Here is a 26,950-nt window from a genome sequence, read left to right on the forward strand (position 1 = left end):
GCCTTAATGTCATTCTAGCTTCAAGCCAATTCTGTTTTTGTTTTTTTCCAGTCTTTTGTTGTATTTTTCTTCTAATTTGATTTCAACTCTGCTGTATGCTGCCTATACTAAGGTATGAATTCCTTATGCACTTTGGCTACTTGGTATTCTAACCGTGAAAGTCACCTTACGCAAGCCACCCAGATAATTTGTTGAAGTCTTACAAAGCAGAGGTTGTACATGAATTATTCTGAGCGCTTGGGGAAAGTCTTACATATTCTACAAACCGAAGTAGAATTCCTAAGGTTTTCAAGCCACCTTGGCTGTGCCCGCCCATTGGTAGCAGGATGTATGACTATGTTGGTTTAACTGCATGCCTTACTAAGGAAGAAAACAGAGACAGCAGGTGCTGCTGAACAACACGCTACCAGATGAGAAATGGAGAATCATGAATGATGGATGCATTGCACTCAGGCCTAAACTAGGTTTGATGAAGGAGGCATAATAAAATACCTTCGTCTTGTTTATTTCCTTTAGTGCAGCTGCAGAGCACTCCAAATTTTTATTTGAGCTATAGGGTGGAGGGAGTTGACTTAACCCTTTCTCTGCAGGCTGTTAGTTTTCTAAAAACAAAACACTCCACCCATCTGCTTCTCCCCTCACAAGGGATAAGACTCGACATATTTCCCCCCTCAGAGCTGGGTCAGTTTGAAAGGCTAAGTACCGTATTTTTCGCCCTATAGGACGCACTTTTCCCCCTCCAAAAATGAAGGGGAAATGTGTGTGCGTCCCATGGGGTGAATGCAGGCTTCAGGAAGCTCTCCGCAACCCTAGGGAGCCCGACGCGAAGTCGCGCCGGTCTCCCAAGGGTTGCGGATAGCAGCCTGTTCTGGGGGCTGGGGTCGGGGGAAGCTCGGGCTTCCCCCGCCCCAGCCCCACGTCTGGGGGGAAATAAATTTTTTTTCTTTATTCCCCCCCAAAAAAAACCTAGGTGCGCCCTATGGGGTGAAAAATACGGTACCTCTCCCAGCAGCAGCCTCATCAAATAATAATAATAATAATAATAATAATAATAATAATAATAATAATAATAATAATAATAATAATAATAATATCTTTATTGTCATTGCCCCCTCTCGGGGACAACGAAATTACTAATTCAAGGAACCTAAAGAAACATCACCTTTAATTTGACCCTCGGGCTTCAAGGACAGAAACTGGTTCTTTTTAAAAAAGGAATTTATTCCTAAATTTCTTAGTTTACTATGCCCATTGCCAGCACCCAGCAAGGCTAGATAGGTGCCTGATTATCTGTGGCTGCTTTAAGAGCCAACAAGAGGCTTGGTGTGATCTGGAACCCATGCTCCACTCCTAGTCTGTTCTACTGCTCTTCCAGCAATGCGGATGGTGAGATAAGGTTCATGGCTGGGAGTGGGGGGAGGAAGAACCATAGGTCTCTAACCTGGGGCCCCAAACTCTGAAGGCACCAGGGCTCTCAACAACAGACATTTTACAAAGCTACCCTTCCACAATGCTCTGGCAGTGCTTTCACTACCCATTCAAGCACATTTTCTAAAACTGAAGTAAAAAATTGAAATAAAACTGTATAGCCTATGTAGCCAAGTGAGCATTATGATATTGCAACAGAGTGGACTATGTAGTCATACAGATATGCTAGTCTTTGCTTTCTAGGCTCTGCTGAATGGTACTTCTACATTCCTACGAAGGGACTAAGCGGCAGAATATTTTTTAAAGGCTTCTAATGGATTGGAACCAAACAGCCGTGCCAGATTTCACCTCATTAACAACTGGCTATTTCTAATTATTTCAAAGATAGTCCCTCTATGTGGAAAAGGGATATAAATCAGTAATTTTGTGCATAAGCCTCCAGGCACCTTGTAACAACGTCTTGTGCATGAGCACACAATGGTTAATTCTACTGTTGTTACTCTACAAACCAAAGACCATTCACTCATCGTGTTTAACATCCACTGCTTAAAGCCCACTGCTGATCAATTTACATATGGGAGTACAAAATACATTTGCCATGGGCCATATATTTGAACTGTGTGGTTTCCAAGCTGGCCTTGGAGAGACCAGATCCTCTTCACTGCTCATGTGTATTTGGAGAGACCAAGGAACTAAAAATAAACAAATGCATGCGCAGTTCAGATGTGCTGCATGTACATTACTCAGGTACCATAGCAAAATACAGGAGGGGGGGAACCCATTACTGCACATGCAGATATTAATTTATAATCAGTGAGAGTCAAGAAACATGGCACCCTTCGACCTGGATGGTTGCTTTCCAAACAAGCAAAGCTTCCGTTTTTCTCCCTTGTTGAGCTTTCTACAAAAACTGAACATCAGGCTGGGGGGGGGGGGGGCTTCAAACACAGGAACACAAGTGCTGCCACTTTCTCCTTGCAAAACTCTGCCCCTGCCCCAGCTGCTTTTTTCTCAGCAATGCTTCATGTTCAGAAATAAATTGAGGTAATGGAGAAAACATCCTGAGGGGAGGTGGTGGAGTGGCGGAGGGGGGGGTTCATTAGGCTCTCCTATCTGCTGCTTCTCTGATAGTGCTGACAGCAATTTTTCTACCTACCACTTTACTGCGGCTTACTTACGTTTGAGGACACCGATCTAACCTCGCCACATGGAGTCCCGGTTTATCTTAACAGCTCCTTCAGGACATCTGCTGCTAATGACGATCCGATCCGTCAGGAATTGCTTTTGAGCTGCCCTCATCCATTTCAGCTGATGCCACGAGACGCGTGGCTTAATCTTTAGGGGGCCACAAGTGCTTTTGCTGACTATTCTCTCTGAATTTGGCTCAACAAACCAAGTCCCTTACCTCTTGAGAGCCTGGAAGGCTACATCAACAAAGGGCTGAAGTTTAAGAATTCTTCTAATCTAAGGCCAAGTATAAAATGGGGGGCGGGGGAGAGAATTCTTGCTATCCAAGCAAGATTTCGGTAGTGGGTTGAGTGGAGTGGAGAGTTAGAAACATACACACACTGCCTTAAATGTCAGAAGAATTTCAGAATGGCAAGGGAAGACCCCCTTATTTAAAAAATAAGTTAAAATTGAGTTGAATGGTCCTGAAATAATGTTTATTTAGAAAACTTCTCCAGGAATTGTACAGTTTAATAGAGAATGGAGTCTCTGTTTTTTAGTAGGACTTTCTAGTGGCAGGCTGTAGAATGCTACAGCAGAGTTGTGATTCTCTATTCCACTCTACAGAAATGTTCAGCATGGTTCCCCCAAAACACAAAATTAGCCTCCTTCTCTTTCTCCTGTTGTTTCTTTGCTAGATGCCAAGCCATGTGCCCCTCCATAGCAGCCTTCCCAAACCTTTTGTCCCCATATGTTGTTAGACTACAACAGAGGCGCCGCTTGTGGCTGAAGATTGGGGGCCCCCAGCGACGCGTCACATTTGTGACATCACTCGCGTGTCGCATGCTTGTGATGTCATGCCTTGCCTAGCGCCGCACAGCTTCAATGGCTGCAGCTCCTCCTCTCTCAAACTCTGGAGGAGCCTGCTTTTGACGCTGTGCCATGCTCAGCTCAGTGATTCAGCCTCCTCCCTCAATATTCAAGGGGCTGAGCGACACCTCCGCCCCCTAGAGTTAGCGCACTCGGACTACAACCCACGTTATCTCTAACCACTGGCCATGCTGGTTAAAAGACAACAGATGTTGTAGCCCAACAACATCTGGGAGACCCGAGGGTGTGGAAAGCTGCTCTCTTTATGCACCACATCTCAGACAGAGGAAAAAAGAAATATACGTCTCCCAAAACATTAGTGTCACATAATATTACCAAATGCACACAAGTTGCTTGCATTTTTGTTTTTAAAAAAGACAGACAATAAAAGAACGGGTTTGGACAAGATGAACCACTTGTCTCGAGTCCGGTGAGTGCCAAGATGACAGCAGGATACATTTACATTGAAACAGAATTACCGTAAACATCCAGGTTGAGTCCTGGTCCTGGATAGGCACATGGAGCAATAATGGTTTGGAGGAAAGAAGTAGCAGGCTGCCTGACTCACTGCCCCCGCCCCAGCCCCAATACTGAGGACATCTCAAAGCTTTCTGGAGAACCTGAAGGCTCTAAAATGTTGGGGCAACTGGAATTTCATCCATTCTTCACTTGCAGAGAAGTTGCGCTCTGCACTTTCTTGCTTCTACATCATCACCAGCAGAATCCCCCCCCCAAAAAAAACTGACAGCCAGCCAGAACGCAGCAATTAAGATAAATGCAGGAACACGAGGGTTCGCCCTCATATTCAGAGCAGTGCTGTATCCAATCCTCTTAGCCCTCAGAGGTTGGCACTGTAGCATGTAAACATATTTTTAAAAGAGAGAGGTGGATTCCCCAGAGCTCAGAATCCGAGCCGCCTCTCCACTGGAGGAGCCAGGAAGAGGAAGGGAAAGGAGAGAAGGGTGGGGAAGGGTTGCCAAGAGGCTTCTCATTCATGCATCTGCTGCGCTTGCTTCTGCCTGAGCACGTGTCCGTGGTCGTGAAGGCTTTTTCAAGGAAAGTGCAGTGGAGAGGGAAGACTGGGCCCTCTTAGCTTTTGAGATCCATGAAGTGAAAAACCTCCCACTAGTCTCTCCATCAAAAGTGCATGAATAACAGTGTCCTGTTCACCTTCTGTTCACAACTTCTGGATGCAAACCAGAGTGTTCTGGGCTGAACACTCATCTTCTTTATCTGCACAAAGCGCCCCAGATGGGTAAGCAAAGCACTCCTCCGTCTTGGTTCACTCCTCGGTCTTGCAACCGGTAGTCTGCCGAAAGTAATTAGCGGCAAGCCTCAGAACAGGTCAGGCTTGGAAAGGAGCAGAGACAGGGCTGTTTCCTGAAGGATTCCCTTCATCAGATAAACCTACAGTCACCTTTGGCAAGACTTTCCTCATCAGAAATAAGCTTCCACCGCTTCAATAACAAACGTGTGGTTTTGCCCAGCAAAATGTAACTGTTCATCCTTTTCTTCCATTTTTTAAAAATAATTTTCTGGAGACTTGCAGGAGGATAAAAATGTGGTTTTTATGCTGATAAAACACTACCCCTCTTGTCTTTTGCAGCAAAGCAGCAATTGAGGATGGACTTCAGATTAAAAAGTATGTCCTATAAACCATGACTTCTCATTCACAAAATCACTCCCAGTCAAAAATAAATAAATGCCCTGCAAAACTTAAGAACCCCCAACTCACCCTTTCTTTGTTCCTAATCAAGATGAAGCCTGAGAAATATTTACATTGTCAACGTAAAAAGGAGACAGAGAGATTTCAACGGAAAGAGGAAAATCACCCTTTTCCCAGTCTCTGCTTCATCAGTATTTTGGCACTACAGAAGATCTGGTGGTGCTAGGAAAGGAATATGACCTCACGCTAAGTGGCACCAGGCTATTCCCTCTCTGTTAGCTTCTGCTTCAAAAACTGTTACTTGGAAATACAAAAAGATTAGGGAGAGGGGAACATCGACAAAAGTTCTAACAGAAACTGGGAAAGGGTGGTGCTGAAGCCGCGCATGCTTGCTTCCCTTGCTTTCTGCACCTGCTGGAAGGAGAGGACTCCATGGCTGCGTAAAATAGAAAACTGGCAGATGACCCACCCTCCCCCTTCCCCTACCCTGCATGCAGTATCCAATATGAAATAGGGGGAGAAACCCCTCTCTCCAGCTCCCAGGTAGGTAGGCAGAGGTAACGGGGGTTAATAAGGAAGGTTTCTGCAGAGGCCAACAACGCACACGGGCTGGAGAATGAGGTTTGGGCTGGACTCATAGAGCAGCTCTGTCCACATCAAAGGATAGTTGGTACCCACAGAGCCTCATTCTGGTGCATGGCCTGCACATCCACAGAGTCGCTCTCTCCACACATCACTCTCTTCTCGGACCCAAGTCCAGAGTGCCTCTCCAAGAAGCACCTCACTTTAGGACGGGCCCTGGGGCTGCAAATTTTGCTGCGGTACATTTTTTTCTACAAAGCCACACGCCCTCGCTGTTCCTTCTCCTTGATGCCACCGTTTGAAACTCTTGCCTGTATCCTCAATGACCCTCCAGTCCCAAGAGCCAAAGCACATCGTAGCAGCATCTTCTGTGATGCTGAATTAAGTACGAATGTGTGCCTCCCCTCAAAAAAACCCACATCTCTGCTAAAAGCACAACTTGTATCCACCACACAGCCAGTGGAGGCCACCGTCTTGCATTCCCTGAGCTCTCTGTGTTTGGGTGTCCAAGGCAGTAGGTCTTGAAGGCTCAGCCCAACATGTGCAGGAGGAAGGGGGTGGGTCGGTGGGGGAGACTTAGCATTGCCCAGCACTTTTGGTCCTCGGCTTACCTTGCCGTGAAACTAAAAACAAACAAACAAGTGTGCTCGTGCGCTTGGGGACTTCAGGAGCTGGAGAGGGGGTTTCCCTATCACTTTCCCCCACCCCACCCGTGTGTTTCCCATGCATAAGAGCAAAGGCTTCCTCCATGGCAGCATCAGTTGTTGGCTTCACCTTCCTCTTCGTCAAAAGACTGCACCCCGGACGAGGTAACGTCGGAGACCTTGCGGCTGAGGGCAGCAGGCTCCGGCTCCTCGCGGGGGGACAGGGACTCCAGGTCCCGGCAGACAGCATCGTCCTCCTCGGGCGAGGGCTTCTTGTTCAGTAAGGGAGCCTTCTCCAGCAAGGGGTTTCCTTCCTCCTCCTCTGTGTGGATTCCCACAAAGGTGGTGGAATCTGTGCTGCTGCCGCCGCCACTAGGAACTGTCTGAGCAGGCCATACATCCACAAGGCTGGTATTAGAAAGCAGTTGTTGCTGCTGCTGCTGTGGCTGTTGTTGTTGTTGTTGCTGCTGCTGTTGTTGTAGTTGTTGCTGCTGCTGCTGCTGCTGTAGTTGCTGTTGTTGTTGTTGTTGCTGCTGCTGCTGTAGCTGCAACAACTGATGTTGCTGGATAAGGTTGTTCTGGATCAGAACGCTTTCCTGCAAGCTGGGCTGGGACTCTTCAAAGTTCTGGCCCTGATAGGAGCCAGTCGCTGGGGACGCAATGAGTGACTGGTCGCTGGTCTCCCAGGCGTCGGAGGAACCCAAGCAGTACATGCCTTGCGAGACGTAGGAGTGAGGCCAACTGTCATACTGTGCCTGGGCCAGGTGCTCTGCAGGGAAGGGAAGAGTGGGGGGGGGGGGGAGAGAGAAGCAAAATTAAAAAATGGAAGAAAGGAAATTAGAGTCCAGCCATCTCCGGACGTTACAAATAGGGTTAATAAAACACCCAGGGTGTGGGTGTGAGCAATGGGAACAAATGTGTTAGCTCTGCCCTTCCACCATTTTTTAAATTAACCTTCTAACTCTTATACAGAGCTCTTTTTTCCCGGGGAGGCTACCATGCCTCTTTAAAGGGTTTTAAAATGGGTGAGGGACCTCCCCAAATGCCCAAGACAGTCCCCTTCCACAAGATTAGGCCAAAATTCCCCTTAGTGAGAGGATTGAGACCCACAGATCCCAGAAAGGGTTGGGGGAAAGAGGTTTACAAATAGAAATATAGAAATATAGAAATATAGAAATATAGAAATATAGAAATATAGAAATATAGAAATATAGAAATATAGAAATATAGAAATATAGAAATATAGAAATATAGAAATAAACATCTAGCATTTATTTAGTGCTTTAGTATTTAGATACGTTATTAATATACAAATCACCATCCACTTGAATCTCAAGGTGCTTTACGTAAAAAACAACTAAAAGCAGCTTTCGAAATGGTGCAAAATAAGCAAATTAAATGCAAGTTTTAAAACAGTACAGAATAAACACATAAGGCAGAGAGGCCTGTTCACTCTGGTGGAAAAACTTGTGGAAACAAAAGTGCCTTCTGGGAAGTATAGACAGGCACCACAGTGGCTCCCAATTTGCTAAGTACTGCAGACTCCCGGTTTTTCAAAAGCCTAGCCATGGGCCCTGTACTTTTGAAATTTTTTGTATCTCTACCATAGTTTTAGTGATATGAAAGGCAGTGCAGACCCCGTGGGGTTCGTAGACCACCAATTAGGAACGAGTGGTCTATTGTATCTCCAGAGGGGATGTAGTTCTACAGAACAGGGGCAGCTTCAATGAAAGACTTGCCTTGAGTTATTGTGGAGAAGGCTTCTGTTATTTTATCAGAATTATCTCAGAATGCTTATTGCTAAAACAAAATAAAAAAATTCCTTCCAGTAGCACCTTAGAGACCAACTAAGTTAGTTATTGGCATGAGCTTTCGTGTGCATGCATATTTCAACAATTCTCACAATATCCATATAATGTAGGTCCTTATCATTAACCCCCACCCACCCTGAATTTCAGATGGGGACAGGGAGGGTTGTGTGCCTGAAGGAGGAGAGCAGCTTCCTTAAGACCACCTATTATGCTCACTGCTGATGTTAAGAGCACAGTTCACCCTTCTCAGCTACGATACTATACTAGCAATGGCTAGAATGGGGCAGATGGATGTCCTAAAACGAACTGAGAAAGGAAAATGTCAACAGTGGGAAGGTTTGGGTAATGAAGGCTTCTCCCTCCCCAACCCCAAAAAATGCAATGTAGCCTTAGCCAACACAGGAAAGTCAAGCTGCCTACGCCAATTGGCTTTGCTGAGTAATTTCCTGTGGACCTGTGCTCACTTCAACCAAATCCAGGAGGAAAAGCCAATGCTCACCCTGGTTCTCCATCATCTCCTGGTAGTTCTCATTGTAGTTGCCAGCTTGGTTCTCCTGGTTAGAATTGACGCTCACATCCTCGCCATCCATGGAAGACCAGGCCATGAGGGTGGCTTCTGAGATAGCAAACTGCTCCATCACCCCTGTGTTGAGCAGAGAAGAGAGAAGGATAGTGGTACATGGAATTGCCCCATTCTTCTCCCCCAGCCAATAGCCGCAGATCCTGCCTCTTGGGTCCCATTGCCCATGCCAGTTCCTGAGAAACTCTGGCTGGGATCCTAACTTAGCAATATGGAGTAGCCTGATCTTCCGTGCAATTGCCCAGGCTCCCAACCCAAGTATCAGGATTTGGTTTTCTGAAGGGTTCAGAACCCCAATCCAGAATAGCTGCCATTACCCTGGTCCCACTAATTCTCATAAGCATGTCTGCAAAGGGCCGTGGACAAAATGTAACCCTTGTAAGCATCCTGTTGCAACTGAACCTTAATAGGGAACGCAGGGAAGAGAGTGGCAAACAGCAGCCCTGTGCCCAGCTTCCTCCTCCCTGCTCTGTAGTGCATAGTATACTTACTCCATGTCTTGATGTCATTACATGGAGAATTTCCCTAACCCCGCCCCCCCCCCCCGCCACCAGTGGCAGGCCAGCAATATGGAATGGGACTGGGAAGTGCCCGTTGTATCTCACAGCCAGATAACCAGAGGAATTCAGCATAGCACTAAGGAGATCGTTCCATCAGCACAAGCATTTTGGCTTGCTTGGTGAAACAATCTCCCCTCTCCTTCCCCCCTAGGGGGCTCTCCTAACCCCCTAAGTCAATATCGTGGGCACAGGAGGTGGGGGAGCCCTTTTGAGTTAGTGGCGGTCCTCATGCAAGCTTTCGCTGGTGAGGATGGTGAGTTGAATCCGGCCCAATAAGTGCGCTGAGTCTTTCCTGACACCTTCATTATATTTTTTAGATGCCAGGCGAAAATGTTCCTCTTCAATCAGGTCTGTGGCTGATTAATATCCTATAGCCTTTTTAAAGTGTCTGTGAGAAGAGTTACTGCTTTGCCGTTTTGGTTTAATTATTTACTTGTTTTTATTTTATTCTGTAAACCTCCCTGAGATCTGTTGATGAAGGGCAGTATATTAATTTTAACAACAACAACAATTTCCTCAGCATGTGTGTTCTCCTTTGAAATGCCTCTTGGGCTATTTCCACTTTGCTCCCAGAAAGCTGGAAGGGATCAAAAGGTCATTCCTTCTAAGTTTCCCCTGCACCCACGACATCAAGTGGGTTAAGGTTTATGCAATCCAGAGAGAAGATGCATTCAGAGAAATGGCTCAACCAATCCTGTCCAGTTGAACTGTTCCCACTCCCATACCCTCCTGTTCCACCACATCCACTGATGGACGGCCAAACAGTAGCAGCCTACCTGCAAGGAATCGGGCCTCCTTCTCCCCATCACTCAGGTCAGAGTAAGCGTCGGCATCCTTGCGCACCGTTTCATGGGTGTGCTGCTGCTGCTGGGTGTTGCCGTTGCCCCAACCTTGCCACTCAATCATGTGTGCGACGCGACCCGACCCCATGGCCGTGGGCTTGGTGACGTGATCCTTCATGGTGCGGGATATCCCTAAGGCGCCAGACATTAGGAAAACAAAAAGGGGCTATTATACCGCTCCAGAGACATTGATCGTCAACCTAGAATGGGCTCATTTTCACCCAGTTCTCTCATTCCTCCTTCATAGCTGCTTCCAAAACTCTATCTATATACTGGTCTAAGTAAGGAAACACATAAAAGTCATAAGACGTGGGGCCCCGTAATGAACTTAGTTGCCATGTTTTAATCTGACAAAGTATGGACACTGTAGTCTTTTATCATAGCAAAGGGGGAAATGGACTGGGCATCTGGTTATTGGGGCTACAGTGTAATCACTGATATTTATTTCATTTTCATTATTAGTTGCTTGTCACCCAAGGATCTCCAAGCAACTTACAGCAAAAAAAGAGAAAAAAGGTATACCACACATATTACCATAGGTGGGAAAGAGGGGGGAGTTATATACCGTATTTTTTGCACCATAACACTCACTTTTGTCCTCCTAGAAAGTAAGGGAAATGTCTGTGCGTGTTATGGAGGGAATGCCTAAAGGAGCAAAGTGGGAGAGGAGAGGAGCCTTCTCCTCTTATACCCCTCTTCTTCATTATTAGCAGCATCCTTCTCCACCCACCCCACGTGTGCTCCTTGTCCCTTCAGTGCTTTTCCTTCCCTCCCCACTTAGAATATTTTTTTTCTTGTTTTCCTCCTCTAAAAACTATGTGCGTGTTATGGTCTGGTGCGTGTTATAGAGCGAAAAATACGGTAATACATTAGTATTTCATATAAAATCCATTAAAATACTCAAAGAGTGAACAAAGCAATACTCAGACCCACTAATGAGCAAATAAACAAAACCTCAACTTCCCCATAGTCTAAAGATCATTCACATCAAAACAATTTTAGTCAATTTCCTTCTTTTTAAAAAAAAGTTTACTGATTTTATATAACATTAAGCAGACATAAGCAAATATAAAGCAGCCCCCTCCCCCTGTTTTAAGCACTCTCCATTAGTTGACAACATATAAGCAATTGGATATTTTTGGAGATAAATTTTGTGCAAACAAATCATTTCACAAATCTCCATGGGTCCTTGGTGGCCTGTATCCAATTTCTTTTGCTAATGCATGCATATGAAATGCAATTAAGCCATATGCTACTAAAGGCGTTTGAGTTGTCACAATGTCTTTCTGAGGTGGGGACAGGTGTTCTACTATTCACACATTTTGACATACTTGTTTGTCAGGGAACTGCCATCGCAGTCAGGAGTGGTGGAAGGGCTCCCGAGCGATGCCGGAGAAGGTCCCAGCAGGAAAAGAGGGGACTCAGTGACCGGGGAAGGAAATCAGCGTTACACCAGGGAAAAAGGCAGGCAGAGGCGGGTTTCGGAGGGATGGCTCCAGGACTCTTCGCCAGAGACCAGCGGGGAGAGCATTGGTCCTCCACTGCCCACACCCACCCTGCGCAGAAGACTTCCGCACAGGGAGGCTAGGCGGAGACTATCCGTCAAGGAATTTTTATGTTGGAAGAAGTTCAGGAAACGCCCACTGACGGATTCTGCCAGTGACTGAGACAGACGCGGAATCAGGACTGTCCAGCCAGGGAAAGGTTTATCCAGGCAACCTCACCGAGAGTGGCAGCAACTTACGCACAAGCAACCCCCAATTCCCATTACATTGTTCCACAATGGAAATTTGTCATGGGAAGTAGTAGTGCAAGTCTTAATGGAACTGGTGAGTATATTGACACACAAGCCTGGAATCTGAGTGGGTAATGAAGTCACTTCAGGTTTAAAAAGGGTATGCGTGGTTCAGTGTAAAGTAAGGGATATACATATACATATAAATGCACAAGATAAAGCCAAGATTGGTGAAAAGTGAGATAGATGGCTTGAGAGCCACAGGTCTGAGATCCTCACCAGAGAAGGAAGACTTTGCCAGAGCTCCAATCCCATATGCATTGGAGTTTCGCTTCAGCTTGGGGAGGATGGAGGTTGTGTCTTCCATGGAGAGCTGCAAAGAGAGATCATGTAAAAGGAATGAAAAGGCAAGAGGGGGAGGGAAGGAGACATTCCAGTCTGGACTTCTAAGAACACAAGGAACTGGGAAGCAGAAGAAACCAAAGGAGAAGGGACAAATAAAGATGGGGAAATTAGTAACTAGACTGAAAACCTGCACGGGGCTTGGTCAGGAACTGCCCATGGGAGGGAATTATTGGATTGTGTATGCCATTTTGGATATTCCTGTCTTGGGCCAGCCCTGGTGTGCTAAGATGTATCTCATGACTAGTTAGGTGTGCTTTTTTGGCCAGAAATTTGTTCAAGTGAAGTATTTATGAAAAGATGAAGATAACAACAAGCAGCAACAATGACAACCCTAAAGTAAGATTGTTCTTTATACACAGCACTGGAGCGAAAGGAGAAGAATGGGAGAAGTTTAATACTGACTGGATGAAGATATTGCTGAGGAAAGGAGGTCAGAAAGGTCTTTTTAAAAAATGTAACTAAGCAGGTGTCCCTGGTGCCACACATATTTTTTATTTCAGTTTGCCTCATGTTTAGAGCAGGGCTTTAAAATTACAATAAACAGAGGACTGCTGCTGAAAACTGTAGCCCTGTGTGAAGTTCAGCAACATGTGGCATAACTTACTTAACATTCTGACGTCACTGTGCTCTTCGTTTCCTTGCCTCTGCCCCCAAAACATTGGCTATCACTGGAGGGGCAACACTCAGTGCAATTGGCATGGGCCATGGGGCAAATGGAACTGAATGTTACCAAGGGAAAGGAGATAACCTGAAAGGGGATGCTTTGTGTTTATCTATATGGTCGCTTTCATGCTTCTTATTCTTGAAGTTGTGGGGCTGCATTTATAGTATAGTTCTGCTGAGTAGTCAAAGCCTTCTATATAAGGATTTCTATCACCTGGAGATGTCTCCATGGGAATGTAAAAAAAAAATTGAACCTTTTCCTTTCCTGCCCTTGAACAAAACCATTCCAGAACCTTAAGCACTGTGTTGATGGTGAATCAGTCGATCTGTACAAAAGAAAATCTCTCTCTATTTCCACCTCCCTCCCTAAATAAAGAGGCTTTGCTAATGAAGAAGACTAGAATAATGGCTGGGGTGAAGAACATTGTGTTAAAAAACAGCCCAGAGTCTTGCGGCAATTTAAAAGATTTGACAAATGTATTCTATGGCAGAAGCTTTTGTGGAAGTGACTAATCCAGCTACCCCTCTGGATCTGGGGGGAGGGGACGTACAAAGTAATTGTTGAAAGGGTAGCGCCTCTTCAGAGAAGCACAAATCTCTTTGTGAAAAAGAGGGAGTAAAACATGAATCACAAGGGTGAGCCATACCGGGCAGGTGAGTCTCAGGCCATGCCAGCATGCTTCACTCACGCCATTGTACCCATGTCCTTGCCTGATAGGTGTCTGAATGGGCCATTCTTGAGGATGCTCGCCATGCTATCCAGCAAAGCTGTTTGCAACTATTGAACTTAGGTGAGCAAGTGTACAGGTGTATGTGGCAATAAGCCCCAGGCCATCCCAGCACTGCAACTCCAGGCTCTGCCCAACAGAATAAAGCTAATTTAAGTTGTCCTCCTTCTCCAACTCTTCCTCCTCCTCACAGAAGCCAAACATAATAAAGTTCACTTCAGCAGGAATTTATTATTCTTGTATAAAAATGGAAGGGATTTGTTCATTAAAAAAAAATGAAGGAAAGCTTTTGTTATGTACTGAGTTGAATAGGATCCAAAAGGCAGCAGTCGGATTGGTCCACAGGAGCCACCCAATCCAGCCCCAGGTGGAAGGGAATCCACAACCTGATTGGCCTACAGGAGAATCCCGGAATTAGCCAATCGCGTGGGGCCCATTGTGTAAATAATGTATATAAGGCAGACATTCTGGGGGAACTTCCATTCCTCCTCGCCACTACAAGCTGAATAAAGAGCATGAAATCCACTCTTGACTCCGAGTATATTTCAGCTTTACTTGCATTTCCTGCCCACATCCTATTTGTATCTGGCTTGGGTTGTTTTTAAAAGGGGTTAGAGGCACAAATTCACAGAGGGTAGATCACCAGCAGCTATTAGCTAAGATAGCTAAGAATGTAAGTTCCGTGTACAAGGATTCTGATCAACATTTAGCCACTGTGTGAGTTTGGGCCAGTCACTTGGTCAGGGTTCCTGTGAGGATTATTTATGTATTTATTTCATTGGTATCCCACTTTTCCTTCAAATCAGCTCAAGGTGACACCACATTTTATCCTCACAGGAACCCTACAGGGGTTAGGTCAAGAGACAGTGACGGGCTCAAGGTCACCCAGTGAGATTCATGGCAGAGTGGATCTTGGTCTCCCTAGTCCCAGGGCAGTACTCTAACCACTACGCAACTATAGTTTTAACTCTGTGTTTGCCTTTCTGAAGGAGAAGCCCATGGCTTTCCTATAAGTATATAACTATAAGTAGTGCAAACCATAGCTGGCATGACGTGCAAACTGAGTAAAGGAGAGTGACAAAATTTCAAAATAAATGGGAGAGCCTCCTATGTTTAGAAAGAGTGAAATATGAAGAGTTAAACTAAAATGTATGAGGCAAATCACTACTTCTATTACTGAACAGAGAAAAGTAGGAAAAATTGTGGTTTCAAATTATAGTGCTTGTGTGCCGCAGAGATGCCCCCATAACCGAAATCCTTAAACGCGGGAAAGCATAATTAAAACGTTTAGCAAAATAAATATTCATTTATCCATCCACCTAATTCAAAAGTACAGATCTCTGCTGCTGCTTCCCTGCCTCTGGGTAACTAATGCAAAGCAGGAGTGGGTGGCAAGGAGGTGCCAGTCCTCACTGGAATGACTGCAGGGAGAGGTGGCGGGTCATTCACATGCCCGCTGAGGGCCAATTTTTATTTGATGCGGTTCCTAAATGTTCAGCAGGCACCCATGTAATCACTATGGGTCAGACTGGAAGCAGCAACACACCCATCTTGAGATATAATCCAAAACCCACCAGCAGCAAGATAGGCTCCCACACAGACACATGGAGTCTATGCAAGAAAATCTCTAAGGGCAACAGTGGGGAAGCTGGGGCCCTCCAGATGTGGTTCGACTGAAGCTCCTATCAGTCCTAGACAGCACAGCCAATGCTCAAGGATGATGGGAGATGTAGTTGAGCAATTCCCAGAGGGCCAACCTCTGTCTTAGGGAATGGGGACAGTACTCACGTTAATGCCATCCCAGGAGAAATCTGTCCGTGTTTGCTATGGAGAAAGAAGAGGCCAAGTTAACGTCACATGTGAGCTCTCTGCATATAACATACATTACTTCCTCTATCAGCTGATCCTACTGGTTACTATGAACAACCTACTACTTAATCGCTTATTGAAAAAGGGTGTTACTCCTTCACTTTAAGGGTGCATGCTTGGAAGAGCATCCCTGTCCAATTTGCTCCTGATGGCCACAGCCGTACGTGTGCAGCCATCATGTGCTACATGAAGAATAAGAAAGATGAAGAGACAAAGAGAAGAACAGAAGTGGGCTGGGAGAAAGGGAGAGAGAACCACAGGCATGCAGAAAATATATATAAAACTCTTCTGGGATTAGGAATCCCATGGCGATCAAACCCCTTCAGTCTTTTATGGCTGAACACTAGATCTCTGACACCAGCAGATGCACATTCAAAGGGGATGAATGTGCAAGATTAAAAGCTTATTCACAACAGTAACGGATGATTAAGTGCATATAGATTTATACAACAACATGGAGCTCTCTGTACCTTGAGGCTAGAGGCTTTCTTCTGCTCCCCTGCATGTTGCACAATTTTTTTTCCTGTTTTTCTACATTCATTCAAGCTCCTTTGGTTCTGCTGCTTCCAACTTCTCTTCATGAGCCCTGTCTTCCTTTTGTTCTTTCCTTTAGCCCTCCATTTCCTATTGTGCCATCTTACTTTCAGAATTCCCTTTCACTGCAAATATATGTTCTGCATTGGCTATACACTCATTAAAATTTACCGTTTCTCACATGCTTCTGTCCCCAGTTCAGGGGTGGCCTTGCAGGGGCTGCTGGGATGTAATTCCCATCAACTCCAATGATTGCTTTTGCTGGCTGTGTCTGATGAGAGTTGTAGTCCCGCGGCACCTAGAGAGCCACAAGCTAACCAGCCCTGCCCTGACTGAACTGTTTCTCTTCCCATCTCAGCTCAGCCCTTCAATTCCCCTCTTCAGTCTCTTTCATGCTCTGTCCCGTTTTCTTCAAATTACAAACTCGCAGGCAAAGACTGTGACACACACCCTATGCACAATCCAGCTCATCATGAATATACATGACGGTAATGCACAGCTAGTTGCATGGAAAGGAGAATGAGGATGCACATTTGAAAGCACACGGAAATGTGCCCACCATTCAAATTCATGCACAGTGCGCCTCTGAATGCACATCCAATTTATCCAAATCCAGGCAGTAGATGTGTGCTCACAGGCCTGCTTATATGCACAGATCTCCTTAGCTGAGGGAGGGAGTTTGTCTAGCTAGTTATTCTAAAGATAAGCCTTGAATATTAAACATAGACTTTAGGAGATGCTGCCAGTCAAAGTAGACAGTACCTATGCTGGATCACATCTAGAGTCTGTCTGGTCCAGCAGTTGCTCTCCAACAATGGGCAATGAGATGGAAAGTTCACAAGATCAGCAAGATGGCACCGAATGAGTCCCCTCTTGAGCCACTCTAGTGCCAGCGGGTTAGGTGGCATCCTGGTAACTCACTGACACCAACCATCATCGCACAAAGAGAGGGATTTCTGGAGTCATCCCCTACAGCTTAGCAGAGATGTACTGAAATGAAACTCTCAACCTCATTGCATTTTGCAATGGTGAGAGATTCATAAAGCTAAAGTGGCCTGTCTGAATAAAAATAGTATTCATCTTTTGAAAAGACCAAAGGTCTCATCAGATTGCATTCACTGAAGCTTATTACATAGATAACTCACATGCATAAAATTACAGATGGTGAAGCGGCTGCCAAACAACAAAAATAACACCGTCTACGGAAACCACTGCCTGGTAATCAAACGGCAGATATCTGACAGCAAATTTAGAGCAAAAAGAGGAGGTTCTTCTCTGTATGGCAACAGCAAGGCAAGAATATGCTATAGATTCTGTAGCATCCTTTTGCATTGCTGCAGCCATCCAAGGAAGCTTCTCCTTGAGAAGCCAGTGTGGTGTAGTGGTTAAGAGCGATAGACTCGTAATCTGGGGAACCGGGTTCGCGTCTCCGCTCCTCCACACGCAGCTGCTGGGTGACCTTGGGCTAGTCACACTTCTCTGAAGTCTCTCAGCCCCACTCACCTCACAGAGTGTTTGTTGTGGGGGAGGAAGGGAAAGGAGAATGCCAGCCGCTTTGAGACTCCTTAAAGGGAGTGAAAGGCGGGATATCAAATCCAAACTCTTCTTCTTCCTCTTTTTGTTGAAAATTGGCTATCAGGACCCCTGCCTCTATACCAAGAGTGGGCAACTTCCAGACCTAATTATGCTGGATAAGTCATGCCAACTTGTCATCAGTTGTCTATGGCATCAGGTATGGAGCAGGTAATAACCTGGTTCAGTCAAAAAGTGATGCCTGAAAATCCCTATATGAAGTGCTGTGCACACGTCTCTGCCAGGTCTTATAAAGTGCCCCACAAGGTATTTATAAAACATAATAAAACATTAAAAAGACAACAACAGCAACAACTAAAACTAAAACAGTTGCAAGCATTCTTTAAAAAAAGACCATTGCAAACATTATCAACTAGAAATCTCAGAGTTGCCAGGAACAGTGGCTTTCAACCACCTGATGCCTCTGTTAACAGGAATGTTTTTAAATTCCTTCCAAAAGTCAATAATGAGGGAGGGCATTCTGCAAATGGGGAAGCACCACTGAAAAGGCCCTGTCACTCCGCCAACTGGGCAGCCACCAGTGGCACTTTGAAAGTGGCTATCTCTGTAAAGTGCTCTTTCAGATCCATGCAGGCAGAACAGGGCAACCAACATCATGGTCCCACACACCTGTCATACTCGGCCCATGAGACGTAGGGGAGATAATGGTCTGGCTCACAGTATGAGAATATCACACATCCAGACCATTGGGCAAATTGTTTAGATTAGAAACTGTCCCAGATACCCACTTCATGGAGAATATCTGAGATGTCCCAAAGTTTCATGTACCTGGAATCAAACTCATTTGGCTCTAATCAAGTAGTCTGCTTCAACTCAAAATTCAATTGTGCAGAAAATGAATAAAACTAACTATGCCTGGGACTCATTCTCTAATGCAAACAAAGAAGCACACTGCCTTATGTCACTTTATGATCTCCAAACTTGATCCTGATACTCTGTCTTCTTAAGAGGACACGGAATGGATCCTTACCTCGGTGGACGGCCGGTGGATGCTGCTGCCATGGAGTGAGCTGGTGCTGTCCATATTGATCTGGTCAACATCTTTTAGCCCTTTCCAGTCCACAGCAATCACCTCGTTTCCTGCAATCGCACAGAAACTGCGTCAGAGCTTGCTGCTACTTCCATCATACAGATTTCGTTCCAAAACTGGAACATCCACTGCATTTATCCAAGCCATAGTGATACAAGCCATTTGTTGGGTCAATAACTCACGCTCTTGTTAAAATTAAGGCGAGGACAGGGAGTTGTTTTATGGTTAACAAATCAAAGACCACAAATTCACTTTACAATCTTACAGGGTAGTAACAGGAAAAATACCTGTGAGGGCCAGGAAAGGCTCTTTAAAAAAATAATAATCCCCGGGCTCACCATCCACTAAAGACAATGGATGTATTTCAATGCAGAATACTAGTCAAGCAGAGAGGTAAAACAACTTTGCTCCAGGTGCAATAAAATCAGCACAAACTCTAAATATTAAGTTCAAATATTGGTTATCAACAACCAGTATCATCAATCAAATAAGGAATACATAAAATATAATTCTGTTTTAAAATACAGATTATTAAAGGTGACTGATGATAAAACATACGTTATTCAGTATTGCTTGAAGGCAAGCTTCAAACAGGATGTGTTCAGCCAGACCTTTAGTGGAGGGCTTTCTCTTTTTTTACCTCTCATAAGGTAACCCAGCTCCCTTAGCTTTCAAAATGCGTTTGACAGATGTCCTCCTTACTAGCAATTCTGACCCCTCTATCAAGCATATTTCCTGTTCCTCACTCCTTCATCCGGCTGGCCGTTTACCCTATTTATTTTTTAAAGTATAATGCTAATGTCTATACATTAAACATGAATGTGTTCTTGTTTTTGTTGTTGTTAAAGCAAAATCCATCTTAAGGGAGCTGCAAAACATTTCTAGGGAGAAGGATTAGTGGTACCCCACATGCTGGTCAACTAGTACAGTTCACAACCAGCACAATCAGCTACAAACTGGCTTAACCGGTTCCCCACCTTAGCTTCATCCTGAACAGGGAGCCTTCTATGTTTGTAGTATTCTGAGCTATGTTCCACAGCCACTCAACTGCTCACATAATATAGGACTGTACACACAAACCCTTAAATATCAAATATCAAATGCCAAACAGAAACAGTCTATGTGCAATCCTTACTGAATCTACAAAGATAAATTTAAATTTGGTGTAAAATAATTAAACAGAAAAATAACAGAACAAAAATAGGATGCAATACAGATCCTTGGTGCATTCAACTTTCTACATTCTTCCATTGAGATAACTGTCCGTTTATTCTTAACCTCTGCTTCCTGTTTCTTAAGCAGTTACTTATCCACATGAAGAGATCTCCTCATATTCCATGACTTACTCAAGAGTCTGTCTGAACTGCACCAGAAGATTTTGGAGGAGTGTGAAATGTGAAGGGTAGACAAATTTTGACCTGCACATTGGTCCAAGAGGTGTGGATGAGGTCATTTCATTTAGGAATTTGCAAATATCTAATTCCTTAACCATCATTCTTAAGGCTGAAAGAAGAGTTCAAACAAGAGAGGTGGTTTTAAAAGAAAAACAGCTTGAATGGCACATAGCGTGTTGTCTTGTGTTCATTCCTTTGAGTGCAATAAAGCCAGTTATCATCTGTTAAGAAGGAATGTAGAAGCCTGCAAGAGGGACTGTGAGACCAACTATTCAAAGACTGAGGATGAATGTATAGGTAGCCTTGAAACAAGGTTTGAAACTGAGAAAGCAGAACATCTGATCCTGAGGTGAGAGACGATGATAAACCAAAAGAAACTTTATAGTCACACAAAGCACCTGTGAGACTTGATGACAATAATATAGACACAGAGATTCCCATTACTAGCTTGAAAGAGAAAGTGACCCAGATCCCTAAGAACCTTTCCTTCTAAAATGTTAATTTCATTTCATGGCTCTGAGTGCATCATATTTGCGGCAACAGATGTTATATTTTATTTTTATTCCCCATCCAAGTAAGTCCCTTTCCTGCTCAGCAATGATCCATTAGCTCATATTTTCAAGTGCATTTTTATAAGCCTAATTTTCTACCTGTGCATTAATCACAGCTTTTCTGCCCACATGACTTTAGCGTTTGCCATTCTCTATAATCAAATAAAAGTGCATTGCTCATATTGCAAGTAAAAGTGTGTTGCCTTTGTACAGCAAACCAGTTGTCTGACCTAAAGCATTTAAACTCTCAAGATATGGTCTGAACTGAAGGCACAAGGCCATCATCTTGCTGAAACTAAGCAGGTCTTGTCCTGGTCAGCATCTTTCACAGGAGACCTCCTGGAAATCACATGTATTCCACCTTAAAGACCTAAGAAAGCCTCTGTTGCATCCGGTCAAAGGCCCGTCCAGTACAGCATCCTGTGAAATACATACATAATTCTATTTGTATGCTGCCTTTCCAGCCTTTGCATTGTTAAAACCATGATCAAGACAGCTTACAACATGAAAAATACCTAATTACAAACATAACAAAAGTAAGTTAAAAGTAAAGGTACCCCTGACAATTAAGTCCAGTTGCGAATGACTCTGGGGTTGTGTTGCTCATCTCGCTTTACAGGCCGAGGGAGCCAGCATTTGTCCGCTTCTGCAGTTTTCCCAGGTCATGTGGCCAGCATGACTAAGCCGCTTCTGGAGAAACCAGAGCAGCACATGGAAACGCCCACTGGAGCAGTACCTATTTATCTACTTGCACTGCATGCTTTCGAGCTGCTAGGTTGCCAGGAGCTGGGACCGAACAATGGGAGCTCACCCCGTCGCGGGGATTCGAACCACCGACCTTTCGATCGGCAAGCCCAAGCAGCACAGTGGTTTAACCAACAGCACCACCCGCGTCCCATGTAACAAAAGTAGTCATAACAAATAAATAAAACATCAAAAAGTACAAAAGCAAGTTGAAGCAATTTCCACATAAATCACAACAGCATCTAAAATAAGGATACACAAAAATTAATACCTCCACACCAAAACCTCCTAAATAACACCCCAGCCCAAGTGTCTGTTCAGAAGCCTCCGCTTTTGTAGATGGAGTCAGTCCAGGTCCCACCCGCCCCGGTCAGGTGGAAAGAGGCCTGCAAGACATGGAGCAGGTCTTCCAGGACTCACAACCAAGATGCCCAAGGGAAGATCGCAAGCAGGACTTGAGTGCAAAAGCATTCTCCCCTCTCAGGATTTCCAGCAACTAGTATCCAGAGGTCCACTCCCTCCATCAGCGCAGGCAGAACATGGCCAATGATTCCATGACGGAAGAAAGATCGGGTATAAGTGTATGAGAATAACTAGACTGGCTTGGTATTATTTGTTGGCTGCTAAAAAAATTGTAGTATTTTCCCTCTCCCAGATGCTTACAAATCCTGTATTTTATATATTTTTCAAAAAATGTGCTTCTGCAAACACAAGTACAGCAACCTGTGGACAGGATTACAACTGAGTTCTTCCTGTGTTGCCCATTGGTATCAGATATTAAACACTAGGAAATGTAGAATTCAGCAGGGAATAGTCAGGACAGGAGCATGAGGTCTCTATAGATACTAGGATAATCTTGACTTTGAAGTGTGTGGCACCTACGGTTAAAACAGGGTTCCCCTTGAATCTGGCTTGGAGCCCATCACTATGGAAAAGGCAGCAATATTCTCTCTCTCTCTGCTCTTCTCTCGTTTTCTAGCAGGAACTTATTTCCCATAGCTAGGCAACCAAACCCCTCTGCAGTTCAGGGGCTACTGGTGTCACATCCAAATTCAGTCACTTTGTAGCCCAGAGTCATTTGGACCGGCAAAGGACTTGGACTTGTCTTTCGCAGGCGGGCAGTGCATCTATGTGCCCATTTAATGCCCAAGAAACTCTAGAAGCGCCTCTGGGGGAATCAGTGCCCAGGGATCTTCTCTGGAGCTATCCCTATGAAAGTTAGTGGGAGTTGTGCAAAGCACACTACTGCTCATTGATTACCATGTGGCTACTACTGGAGAATGGGATGCAGGTGGCACCGTGGTTTAAACCACAGAGCCTAGGACTTGCTGATCAGAAGGTCGGCGGTTCGAATCCCTGTGACGGGGTGAGCTCCCATTGCTCTGTCCCAGCTCCTGCCAACCTAGCAGTTCAAAAGCACATCAAAGTGCAAGTAGATAAATAGGTACCACTCCGGCTGGAAGGTAAACGGCATTTCCGTGCGCTGCTCTGGTTCGCCAGAAGCGGCTTAGTCATGCAGGCCACATGACCCAGAACCTATACGCCAGCTCCCTCGGCCAATAAAGCGAGATGAGCGCCGCAACCCCAGAGTCGGTCACGACTGGACCTAATGGTCAGGGGTCCCTTTACCTTTACCTTACCACTGGAGAACTTCACAGCATATTGCACCTTTAGTATTCTGCAAGTTACCTACAGGGCTGACCCACCCAGTGCTTTTTAAAAAGAAAAATAGGTGCCGGAATTCACCATGGGGCAGCCCTGAACGGATGCCAATCTGACAACAGCCACGTTCACCACCCACAGAGCTGCTAAAAACTACGGCAACTCTCTCACTAACTGGTTTGGGGGTCGCTCCTGGTTCTGGCACAGGTCAAATAAATGCACCCATGTTCCCATGTCCTCTTAGATTCAGGCAGATGGCTAGGGCAGCTCGGAAGGGCAAACGCACACATGTGTAATGTTAGAGGCCTGGGTGGAAAGCTTAAAGCCTGCCGCTACTACACGGGAGAAAATGACATCTGAATTGGCCCCACCTCGTAGCTTGACCAATTGCGGCTAGCAGCAGCTAGCAGCCAGGTGAAGTCATTGATATATTTTTTTAAAGTGTAGATTCGCATATGCTGGCTGGTTTTGAGTTGAAATGTATGCTTTGGGCTTCTTGGAAGTATGTCAAGGCAAGAAGCGGGTGGGAGGAGTGTTGGCCTGCAATGGCGCCCGCCTGAGAGATGCTGGAACTGTGCTCCAGCTGGAAAAAAAAAGCACTGGGCCCGACCATGAGGCGAGGTGAGGACGTTGCCTCAGGCAGCAGATCCAGCCTCTGAGGAGTGCAATACTTGTTGATTGCTCCTCGCCAGACTTCTTTACTTTACTCCCCTGCTGCCTTCAGTACTGGGGGCAGGGGGTTGCAGAAGAGGAGGTGGCGGCAGTGGGGGGTGGGATATTACCGGTATCTGTTTTGCCTCGAGTGGCAAAGAGCATCCTGCCTTTCTGACTCGAGTCTTACCCAGCTGGCTTCCAACATACGGAATAACTCAGCTCATTTGCTTCATAGAAGATGAAGCCATCATTGGTCAGATACGCTAGCAGTGGACTCTCATCTGCACCCTGCTAAACGACAAATAATTAATTTTTTTAATATAGGAGAAAGGCAATTACAATATTTAGATAATTTTCAAGTTGGCTCTGAATTATTGCACAGAAGCAAGTGGTACGGGTTGCCACCGCGCATAGATGCTACTGATTAGGAGAGAGCGTCTGACTCACTGAGTGCATCAGCCATTAGTGAAGCTGGGCGGAATCGGAAAATTGAAGAGGATTACTGACATTTTAAAAGTCGCACGGGGAAAGCAGCTTCTGCAATTAGGCTGCCGGTGAGAACGGAAAATGTAAAACCCAAAGTTGGGTGCAACAAGGAAGGGCAGGGTGCATTTGCACCCGTGTCTCCCACAGGACACGTATGAGAAAAAGCTGGTGTCATTGGCATCAGATCCAGGATGGAGTCGCTGACTGGTGTCCCACTCCAAACTCTGATGGCAAGGAGGCTGTTTATAGAGGCACATAAAACTAGCATTGCAACTTTTTTTTAAAAAAAAGCAAACAGCAAACCAGTTAAACATCAAAAAACCTGCTGCTATATTAAAAAAAACCTATGTGATAAATGAGGCAGATTTTTAAATTTTAAATGTGTTAAATCATATTTTTTACAAGTACTGTATACAACAAACTTGGCACGGTGGTACCATCTCAAAAGAAGCATCCTATTTCCTTCTCTCTCATGCCCTACTGGGTTTTCCTCTTGCTTCTTGATCTTTGTTTTAATCATATGCAAACATATGCAGCTTTAATAAGCTAATCAATCAATTAATAATAACATTTGCATAGCGATATGCAGTGCTCAAAACCCTTCACATGCATTATCTAGATGTAATTCTTACAGCATCCTGTGAGGTACGACAAGTATAATTATCTCCCATATTACCAACTGGGGCAGGGAGAGTGAGTCACCCAAGGCCACCTAGTGTGTTCATGGCAGACACATGAGATTCAAACCAGCAACCTTCTGATTTGCAGGGCCAGTCTCTTTGCCACTAGGCAAAAGCCCTAGGACACACACATAACGGGACCATCAGACCTGCCAACTGGGAAGGACTCCCATTTACGGCTTGAAACGGAGCCCAGCTCTGACAGATCTGCTGCAGCCATTTATCAGGTAGATCTGTCAACCAGGAGGGTTTTAAACGGCAAGATGGAGCTCCACCCGTCAGAGAAATGATCCATTAGTAAATGTTCCCTTTGGGAGGAGAGCTGAAGTGGATCTGGAGCAGATTCTGCCAGAGGTAGCAGGCAGCAGCCCACCCAGACAGATTTACTCAAAGGGAAGGAGCCCAGCTACTTAAATAATATGCTGGCCTTCTGCTGCTGTGCTTTGCAGCCGAAGCAAAAACATCCACAGAGATTCAAAGAGGTGGTGGCACATAGAAAAGAAGATTCCTCCCCTTGTAGGATGACATACACTCACCCATGACTGTACCTACATCCTTTAAAGCTCCAGTAGGAAGTTCTGGTAGCATTAGGCTGCAGAAACGTGATTTGCAAAATCCAAATGGGAGCAACTCCCCATGATGCTACCACAACACCAACCTTCACTCCAGGACGAGTCGGTTGACATAAACTGTATAAAAGCAACCAAAGGGATGGGAGGAACCAATTTCAAACTGGTGAATGCATGCCAGCCAAACAGTGGGACAGTGATCCATACTAGGCTTTTGGTTTTGTTCTGTGTGCTAGGGGGTTTGTCAGGCATGCGGGAAAATATTATTCTGATGAGAGAGAATGAACCCCTGTTGATGGCTGTACGTGCTCAAATTGCTCCTGTGAAGTTGTGGGTGAACATATCAGACGACACAGCGATTCTTCAAACAGCTCTTGTTTATTCACAGGCAAGAACAGAACTGAATTGAAGGGTTCAGTCAGCCTGCTTATATAGAGCTCCAGTACAACGTAACTGTAACAATTTTCTAAAACTATCCAATCACTGAACGTCACTTTCGATCGCTTATTTGCATAACTATCTACAGTATCCCCCTGCTGGCCGAGGGTGAGAACTTCAGTACATAACAGCTCCCATACAAGAAGAACATTAGACAACAGTTTCAAAGTTCTGGCAGTCGTGAAAGCAGGGGAAGAGAGACTAGACCTTAAAGAGAAGATTCCCTTCCCTCACACCCTGCCCCTGTATGGAGAGGAGTGAGTAGAGCTCTCTTCCACACCAAATTGCTCTCAGGCTGGGAGCTGGTTGAACAGTTTGCTGCACAACTGCCTCCAAATTCTCTTTCCCGCCCCTAATCTACAACAATGCAACACAGCTTGCTGGTTCTGAACCTGCCAACGTAGCACTAGCAAGAGAGTTTTGATCCTCTCCCCTCTACCACTTTCATAATATTACAGCATCAACATTCATGGCTGACCACACAGTGTTGGGAGAGGGATTAGATAAGCCTCCTTGCATTGCACTGCTTGGGTTGGGGGCCACCCACAGCACCCTACTTTCACTCGTCATCCTCCCAGCAGCCAGCAGTTTGAGGAAGTAGGGAAACCCACCACACAGAGTCCGTGCATGTCCCCAAATTGCTCCTAACCCGTCTCTGATCCACACAGTCCAAAGCGTGGTGAATTGCTTCTTGTTTCTTTGTTAGAATGGCTTGATCTTTAGGAATCAGCAGGTGAAGCTTTTTGCAGCATGAGGGATTTTACAATCTCACTTGCTAATTCCTAGAGGTCAAAGTTGCTGCTAAAAGCACCACCGCAGGGGGCTGGGGGGAAAGGGGGGGAAATCCAGCCCTAATTGTGCCTCGCTATGAAGGAACCTAGGTAGATCTCTCTTTTCCCACTTAGCTTCACATCTGCTTCTTTCGAAGGGCTGCTCTACACATGCTGCCCAGAGCCCACCTTGATTTTTCCAGTCTAGGCAATTTGTTTCAGGCAGGGTTGCTTTGGTGATCTAGTCAGGCTTTCAAAGCAGATGGGGCCTGCCAGGGTAGTAGATGTTAAGTTG

General features: G+C 45.3%; 1 protein-coding gene across 5 annotated transcripts in view; it reads right to left on the reverse strand.

Annotated features, from left to right (window-relative positions):
• Positions 1-3,070: 3,070 nt before the first annotated feature.
• Positions 3,071-26,950, reverse strand: part of FAM131B (family with sequence similarity 131 member B) — a 50,383-nt gene continuing 26,503 nt past the window's right edge. For 4 of the 5 annotated variants that reach the window (XM_081176721.1, XM_081176720.1, XM_081176724.1 and 1 more), the window contains exons 2-7: positions 18,648-18,757; positions 15,470-15,505; positions 12,164-12,258; positions 10,085-10,290; positions 8,668-8,811; positions 3,071-7,126 (exon numbers count right to left, since the gene is read on the reverse strand). In XM_081176721.1, coding sequence (XP_081032847.1) covers positions 6,471-7,126; positions 8,668-8,811; positions 10,085-10,290; positions 12,164-12,258; positions 15,470-15,505; positions 18,648-18,757 — 1,247 coding nt within the window. In that variant the 3' untranslated portion in view covers positions 3,071-6,470. Of the gene's footprint in view, positions 7,127-8,667; positions 8,812-10,084; positions 10,291-12,163; positions 12,259-15,469; positions 15,506-16,020; positions 16,371-18,647; positions 18,758-26,950 lie in introns of those variants that run through there. The other variant, XM_081176722.1, reaches the window with a different exon arrangement.

Source organism: Podarcis bocagei, assembly GCF_964188305.1.
Source record: "Podarcis bocagei genome assembly, chromosome: 17".
Classification (NCBI taxonomy): domain Eukaryota; kingdom Metazoa; phylum Chordata; class Lepidosauria; order Squamata; family Lacertidae; genus Podarcis; species Podarcis bocagei.